This window comes from Leptidea sinapis, chromosome 1, assembly GCF_905404315.1.
Source record: "Leptidea sinapis chromosome 1, ilLepSina1.1, whole genome shotgun sequence".
NCBI classification, from domain to species: domain Eukaryota; kingdom Metazoa; phylum Arthropoda; class Insecta; order Lepidoptera; family Pieridae; genus Leptidea; species Leptidea sinapis.
The window spans coordinates 18,038,126-18,046,696 of record NC_066265.1 but is presented as its reverse complement, the minus strand read 5'-3'; the positions used below and the strand labels follow the sequence as shown (position 1 = coordinate 18,046,696).

The 8,571-nt window shown below is 35.2% G+C and overlaps 1 protein-coding gene across 1 annotated transcript; it reads left to right on the top strand.

Annotated features, from left to right (window-relative positions):
* Nucleotides 1–347: 347 nt before the first annotated feature.
* LOC126970722 (pseudouridylate synthase 7 homolog) lies at nucleotides 348–8,552 on the top strand. Its single transcript, XM_050816818.1, has 5 exons — nucleotides 348–706; nucleotides 4,064–4,280; nucleotides 6,131–6,272; nucleotides 8,142–8,262; nucleotides 8,346–8,552. Exons 1-5 carry the CDS (start codon nucleotides 432–434, stop codon nucleotides 8,359–8,361), a joined length of 771 nt encoding a protein of 256 aa, XP_050672775.1. The 5' UTR covers nucleotides 348–431; the 3' UTR covers nucleotides 8,362–8,552.
* Nucleotides 8,553–8,571: the final 19 nt, after the last annotated feature.

Sequence of the window (8,571 nt, the reverse complement as noted above, 5' to 3'; positions counted from 1 at the left end):
TGGGCAGTCCCGTATCTTATTATGTAGTATTTTCATCCTCTTTGGTTAGAGTAATAGCGTTCTGTCATCTGTGGTAATCAGAAAATATTTGATAAATTTTGGCATTGGACCAAGTGTTTAAATTCTCTTTGTTATGGACTTGTGTCCAAAGCCGTTAATAAATAAAAAAAAAATACTTTGCGTTCAAACTTCAAAGAGAATTTAAACGCGTTTGCGTGTATGCGATTCTAGCAAGGTTTCGAATTTTTGTGATTTCAAATTTATGATTAAAATATAAATTTATTTTAGTTATACTTTTATGATATAAGCGCTTAATAAAATAATATTTGAACAAGCTAGAAGTAAGTAATTTCTTCAATGAAAAATAAGAGTATATATAAAAAACATTACAAAGTTTGTATTTGATACAGTTAAGGTTAAGTTTGAAAGAGATGAGCAATAACTGGAGATCAAATAGTCGTGGAGGTAGAAGATGGGGTCGTGGTTTTAGAGGAACCGGTGAATTTAGAGGCATGAGACGTCCATTTGGAAATGGTCCTGCAGGGCATAGGCACCAGACATCTTACCAGAATTCATTATACAAAAATGAATTACAAGGAAGTAATAACAAGCCGTCTCAGCCAGTTCAGAAGCTCACAGAGAAAGATATTTTTGTGACAGAATATATAAGTGATCATAAAGGATTCAATGGTATAATCAAGTCAAGGTAAGTTAGTGGTTAATTATTATTTGTTTATCTTAATATTTTTTTTATTTGTCCAATATTCGATATTTAATTCTAAATGTACCACAGTCGGAAACAGTCAACGTCTCACTTTTGTAAGATGGCTATTAATGGTATGTACAATGTATGGTACAGAATTGCTTTTTTAATCAAGATCTATGGTGATTTAGGAAACACTAGACTTGATTCGACATTGGACAACTTGCAGGAGCTTGAATGCTATTCCAACATATATTTGAAGCAAGTATTGTGCTATCAACGGAAAGGTGGCTCTCACTATACCTGGTGTTTCAGGGATATCTGGAGTAACAAAGTTATAAAAACAGCTCAAAAACAGAAACTTGCAACATTCCAGTGTTTATATCAAAGAAATACTAACATAATTCTTGGTTTACCCAAACTTTGAATATCCTTTCCATTGGTAAGACTTCAATAGTATGTACTAACTATAAGGTATGTTTGTCTCGACCTTTAAGAGCATCCCAAAGTGCCATACTCTTTCAAATGCTTATTCCACATCTCAAAACACAGCAAGGCAATATTCTTTACTCTGGAAAGTAACTCACAGGAGTGAGTTCCTAATTTTGTTATATACTCTAATTGATGATTTGGTAATATTTGATTTTCATGGAAGAGTCTGTGGATCAAGAGATTTTCAAAGAGGTTTGACAAGATGGGCAAGAAATCATTATTATATTAGGGACCTTCCATATTTAAGGGCAAAACTTGTATACCTACTCTGAGTAAAGTTGTAAAAGAGCTTTTCATGGTGACTGTGCAGTGATTTATTTTGTAATTTTATTTGAGCATTCTTATTGGCTTCTGGACTTCTCATGAATAAACATTTTAACTGTTTAGCATTCACTTTTTTTTTTTCAAATTAGTTTTCCTACTTTTGTTAAGTGTTAACACTTGCACAAGATGTCTTGTAGACTTGTCAGCTTTCTTAGCTTTTGCAATGGTGGCTTGACTTGTTGTGGCTGGTCACAGGCCTTTGTACCTTACCACAAACAGTAATAAGTACATGGTGCTGCTGTTTGGCTATCTCATTAATTTTTCTGATCCTCTTATATGTCTTTCTTAACTGCTGTTTAAAGCCATCCCATTCAGTACAACTGTTACTTAGTGTATCAGTTTTCTTATATATTATTATTTCTTATGTATTATTTCTTATTCCCAAGAGCTGTTTAACCTGCTTCCTGCCTCGAATTCCACCTTCGCATGACACATGGCACAAGTTAGGATATCATCCTCACCATATGGATATGTGGCGGTCCTCCACAGTGCGGTTTTCAAGGAGCTTTCTTCCACGTACTACAAAGCTGTGGAATGAGCTTCCTTGTGTGGTGTTTCCGGGACAATATGACATGGGTACCTTCAAAAAAAGCGTGTACACCTTCCTTAAAGGCCGGCAACACTCCAGTGATTCCTCTGGTGTTGCAAGATATTGTGGGCGGCGGTGATCACTTAACAACAGGTGACCCGTATGCTCATTTGTCCTCCTATTCCATAAAAAAAAATTTTTTTGATGAGCTAATTGTCAGTAATTAACAAAGGTGATATCTGCATGGCCACAAGAAACAAGATTTGCATTGACAATAGTACATAGGCAGTCTAATATCACTACTTGAAATTACAACAAGTTTAGAAGATGTGGAAACTTGTAGGGGCCAATATTAAATACAAAAGTGTTTTTGTGCGGAATATGCCGAGCTTAAGCAATGTATATATATGCATATATATATATATGGCCTCAGTTTACTATTCTCTCAAGGATGTTTGATGGATTTCTTAAATACTAGTACAAAAATGTTATTTTCCATCAGTTTTAACATAATATGTGTTACAGCAATTTAATTTAATGTTGTTGGCTTCTGTGCAATATAGGCTCTGCTATTAATACAATATATAGAGTGTGATAAGTGATTCAATAAGTACTCGAACATTATCTTTGTTTGGAGCCAAGCAATTTATGTTCCATGTTGCTTGTCTCATGGAAGTTATTTTGACATTGGTTGTTTATGAGTGTTGTTATTCATCTTATCAGGCTGCTAGTTTATTGTAGCTTATGTTGAAGTATTATTATTTTCATTATTAATTACTATTTGCATTTTATCTGCCTTTGTTGCCCCTAAGATGGATGTTTTCAGGTTTCTTTAGGATTTTTCATTAGGATCTCTGTCTGTATATCCAATTGTATTTGTGCTTGTCTTTGCTTGGTTTATTTTTGTGAGGTAGGTTGGATAACTTAAAAGTATTTTTGTTTGCCTCTTCTTGTGTTTCTTTGCAGACCTCACATCAGACAGGGCACCAGTAGCAGGAGTAGTGTTGTCATATGTGTGGCTGTCTTTTGTCTTTGTGGTTTTGTGCACATTATACACAGCAATGAGGCTACAAATAGCTTTTGTAGTGCCCCCATGAAAGTGCATCAAAACGGGCGCTAGAACACTGAATTCACTTCAGCTATTGATTTGGTGAATATCAACAAAAAATGATTTTTAGAGGAATCGAGAAATTTATTGTATTATTTAATTTATAATAGACTTAGCAGCTTTCGCTGATGACTATATCATTTGCCATATCTATCCAAATATTTTTTTTTTATGATAATAAGGGACGAGACGAGCAGGACGTTCAGCTGATGGTAATTGATACGCCCTGCCCATATCAATGAAATGCCGCTCAGGATTCTTGAAAAACCCAAAAATTCTGAACGGCACCACAATTGCGCTCGTCACCTTGAGACATAAGATGTTAAGTCTCATTTGCCAAGTAATTTTACTAGCTGCGGCGCCCTTCAGACCGAAACACAGTAATGTTTACACATTACTGCTTCACGGCAGAAACAGGTGCCGTTGTGGTATCCATAATCTAGCCAGCATCCTGTGCAAAGGAGCCTCCGGTCCAGTCCTGGTCCAGTATATCCTTAAACTGGTTAACAGATTTTGATTTAACCACATCCTTGGGCAATCTATTCCATATACGAACAACTCTGTTGGTCAGGAAGTGTTTTAATGGATTTGATGATGCTAATTGATATTCTAGCTTCATATCATGTCCCCTTAGTCTAGGATTGCTCTTTCTTGGAAACATGCTCTCAAAATTTGGTATATTGTAATAATTATTTTGTATTTTGTATATTTCAATTAGATCGCCTCTTTCTCGCCTGCTTTGGAGGGTGCTGAGTCCGAGCTTTGTAAGTGTAAGATTTTTCAGTTCCCTAGGCAACTTATTGGCTCTTCTCTAAATTTCTTTAAGATATCATTAATAAAATATAGCAGTTCCATCAATTATCTATTTACAATTTAAAATACTTAAAGTGAAAAAATATTGTTGCAGATTTTCTGATTTTCAAGTATCAGAGATAAATGAGAAAGGCGAAATAGCACAATTAACAGATCTTTCTGCACCTGAACCTCCAGCAGATGGCAATGCTATCCTTGACGATGATGATTTACTTCTAAATAAATACAATTTAGAAATTCTGCCACTGGAAACATGGGATAAGATAAACAAACTGACTTTATGCACAGGGCCCGATTTTGGTAGTGTTGAAGTAAGTGTCCTTATAGCTTTGCCTGTGTGTCTGTCTGTAGGCAAAAGTTTGACATTTCAAATCTTGAAATGTTTTACTATTGCCACTTTAACAATAATAAAGTCCAATCTTGCTTTTGGTAATATTATAATTTTTTATATTGCGCTCTTTTGTTTCTTTAATAAAAGTAGTTAAAAGTAAATTTATTATTATTTGCAAACAGCTACTAATCTAGTTTCTATTGATTGTAGTAAAACTGCGTCTAAGATTGAACTATTGGGTTCGTGCCACTTATACTATAGCTCGTCATCAAGACCTTCGACATATGTGGTTTGCAGTATCTTTTTGACACAAATATCTCAAACATCACTTAATGTGTAATATCCAACAGTGGTGTTACGTTTTTGTATTTGTTGGCTGCAATCGCAGAGGAAATGCAGAGATGTGTCATCAACCTCAAGTCAAAATCTGCAAGGTTTTTAGTTTTTGATTCCAACTACACTAAGATGCTTGAATAGGCAATAACTAGAATTCTGATAAATATGCATTGTTTCCTGTTCATTAATGCTTCATTCATTTCTTGCTGTTGAATGTTTTAACCTGTTAATTTACCACAGCGCCAGCTACCTACAGGTTCCGGACCATATGAAAACTCTGACATCATTTTACTTTTTACATATTATATTGTAATTGAAATGATCTGTAAATCTTGATATAAAAGAGTGACTATGAGTTTCTTGCTACTTCTTCTCATTAGCTCAACCCTTTACAAAGAAGCTGTAGATAAAATAAGATTTTTTTTTTGACATTCATAAGTGTCATTTCCGTGACCTACGTGAATAAGATGATTTTGATTTGATTTGATTTAACTCTAGCTCTTGAGAGCTCATTGGCCATTTCATTAATTACCTATGCCTTTTATTCTGGGCCTCATGGGCTCATAATTGCTGTGTACAACCATAGAAGGAGCTTGGGATGTGCTACCAAATTGTCTCCCTTCAATCTTTGTTTTGTTTTGGCATTGGCTGAATTCCATGCAAGTCCCAAATACTCAATCTCAGCTGAGAATTTTAACTTCGACCTGTTCCAATTAGTGGGCTTCAGTTCTTTAGTTTTTCTTTTCTTAATGGACTACACAATAACAGTCCTTTTGAGATTTTATGACAGTTTGTTTGTTTGCAGTAGCTTACACTTTTGTAAAAATGAGGCTTTGGCAAAAATGTCTGACATGTACAACTAGGTTATCGGCGTGACCCAGTGCATCAATCCTGAGATCTGCCAGCTTACTAAGTAGTTCATCTAATGCTAGTGTCTATAGAAGTGGTGTTAGAAAGCCGCCTTATGAACAGACTCTGAAAGTGTGTTGTTTCAATCATCCTCTCGTATATATACCTGTCAAGGACTTTCTTGAGACTAATGGGTCTGAAGGAGCTTTACAGGGAGTACACCTTTCTGCCCGCCTTAATATATATAATAGCTAACTTAGGGATCTTTTTGGGCAATGCCTTCTAAAAAATCTCCTGCGACCTCCGATAGACTTAGCGGACATATTCCATGATTATATTATGAGATAATCTATACTCAGTTAAAGACTGTCTGGTTAATGGCTTCGTTTCAGCCTGCGTATTGGTTCACAATAGCCTTTAAAAGCAGTATATGGTATATTATCAATGGAAATGTTGATCTTATTTTTTCCCTTTGTCAAAATAAAAAAGATCAAGTCAGTAGAGTGAAAATACAAGAAAAAAATATTAAAATTTTAAACAATGGTGATTCTCCACCAATCCACTAATTGCTTACAAAAATGTATATCTGTAGTAGATTAAGTCAATCCATTAAAAAGTATACATTTTTTATCATTTGTTTTACAGTTAGATGTGACAGGAATGTCAAAAGAAGAAAGAACTAGAATACATGAAGCTGTGAAGAAAGCGTTTGGTGATAGTATTGTGGGGAGTACAGTGACTATTGATGAAAAGAAATATTGTAAATTTGAAAAATACAGGAAAGGCGGTAAGGTGCATATTTGATATTGTTTTATTTGGAACCGGCTGCTAATTTTAAAGCCTTAGACATGTTCTTCAAAAAAGAGATTGACAGTACATGTATGGGCCAGGTATCCCAGAATATACATGGAATAAATATATGTCATTTAAAAGTACACATTCTCTAGAAAAAAAGTAAAAAGGTGGATAAAGTTATGGAGGTTTAAAGAAATTTTGTAACCATTGAAAAATTGTATTTATAGTGCCTATATGTATGTATATTTTCTGTAATCTCTGTATTCTGTAACCTCTGTATTGTTTTTAAAAGGTGTGACGTCATTACTGTTGACATCACAATTGCTATCTTGCTGAAGATCACTCATTGGTTCTTCTAAAGAAAACTACACGAGTAGGTATTTTATTACTTTCGTTTATTCAACGGGCAGCGTTACAACGTCCCAGAGAGGTCCGTACCGTATGACAGCCCGAGCACGACTGACTGAAGTGTCTTTTTTTTTTTTTTTTGATAGAGGAAATACTGTTACGTATTTACGCCCCGGAACGGGGCGTAATATGTCGGACTCGAGTGTCCGCGTAAGCGGACGCCCCATACCGACTAAAACCTCCTCTGTGCTGTTAGCAGCCCTGGCTTTCACAGCGAAGTAGGACGTGGGCCGTGGAGGCCGCAAACACTACGCAACAACAGTCGCGGGGCGTCTCCTAAGGAGACTCGAACTTCAGACCGGCTGTGTGCTTGTGGGAACTGAAGTGTCGACCGTGCGGCTGTATTTATAGGACCCGGCGCACGTGTCCGCTAATCCACGTGTTTTGAAATGCGGCCGTATTTATGAGGCTCGGTACACGTGCACGTGTTTTCAATTCGTGTTGTAGTATTTGCGCCGATATATATATATTTGTCCCCGGCATTTTGTATACACAGACACTAAAAAATATAGATGTAAAGCTAATAATATTATGTTAAAGACAAAAGAACTGGAGCGGACAGCGCGAATTTGTTATAACGAATGTACCTATTTAAATATTTGGTCGTCATTTGACAGTCGAGCGGCGATTGGAGGTTGAGTGCTGCCAACATAAAAATGTAATAAGTTTAGATTATTTTATATCAATTTGAGTTCGATTTGTAGGTAAATTATGTTTTAAATATTATGTTATGGTAAGTTACGAATATAATACATCTTAGGCTCTATACTCGTTTACTTAGTTTCCACTGTGCCATTGTTCGTTAATATATGGCAATGTTGGTACAGCTTATGAGTGAAACACAGACAGATTTCATTTATTAATATTAAAGATATAAGGTTTGCATAAGAGGTGTCTTCTAATATTCTCTCTTCAGGTCATCTTTATTGAGTTATTTTATACATTTTAGTTTTTGAAGCCGGTTTTCTTAAACATAGTTTAGTTTTATATAACACATTATTTTAAATTATACATGGTTTAATAATAATAAATGATTTTTCGTCTTAATTAGGGACCCATTTATTTTTTCCAAAAGTGTAAATGGATTTTAAATTATTTAAAAAAACTGCATTCCCATTTCAAACTTAAATTGAAAATGCTTTTCTTACTCTCATATAATGTGCAGTTAGATACTAACTTAACTTTGTAGGGATAATTATATTATACATATAGATTTATGGCCGTAAGAATGATGGAATAAGGCTCACTGTACGAGCAAGTATGTTGAAAAACTGTTTTTAACAAAAATATTTAAAAATTACATATTGTTTGTAACTTTTTTATGGTACAGAACCCTTCTTGTGCTAGGTTCCTCTCTGGGCCAAACTCGTTGGCTCGTACGAGCTTTCACTGCCATCCAGTGTCCTATGATTATAATATACAGTCCGCTTAGTGAATACCTTGTGTATTACAGTTCGCGTAGACAACAGAGTGAAGTGGATGTGGCCGGGCCAGTATGTACATTTCATAGTGTACAAGGAAAACTGTGACACAATGGAAGCGGCCTCGCGTATCATGAGGAGGCTACGAATGAAGTAAGTAAAATTTCAATAAAACACCTTAATTACTGCGAGTATTAAACATTATTTAGGAATTTCTATGTTCATGTACTTTGCAGCATGCATGGTGACTGAAGTTGAAAGAGTTTGTTATTTTTTAAAGTGATAACCCTGACTTCTGGGATTAATTACACAAATTAAATTTGAAAACATTGAACTAAATGAAGCCAATACCCGAGAGTTGAACAAATCATACAAGATTTATCAACGATACGTCACTCGAACGGTTGATTCAGTGGTAAGAGCGCTCGCACATGGATTTCTGAAAAATATGTTTGATCATTG

Bases quoted from the DNA above. Each gene is read 5' to 3' on its own strand.
- LOC126970722 (XM_050816818.1), top strand. From the start codon at position 432: ATGAGCAATAACTGGAGATCAAATAGTCGTGGAGGTAGAAGATGGGGT. The intron at 707-4,063 runs GTAAGTTAGTGG...ATATTGTTGCAG, and splicing joins AATGGTATAATCAAGTCAAG to ATTTTCTGATTTTCAAGTAT. The intron at 6,273-8,141 runs GTAAGGTGCATA...TGTGTATTACAG, and splicing joins TGAAAAATACAGGAAAGGCG to TTCGCGTAGACAACAGAGTG.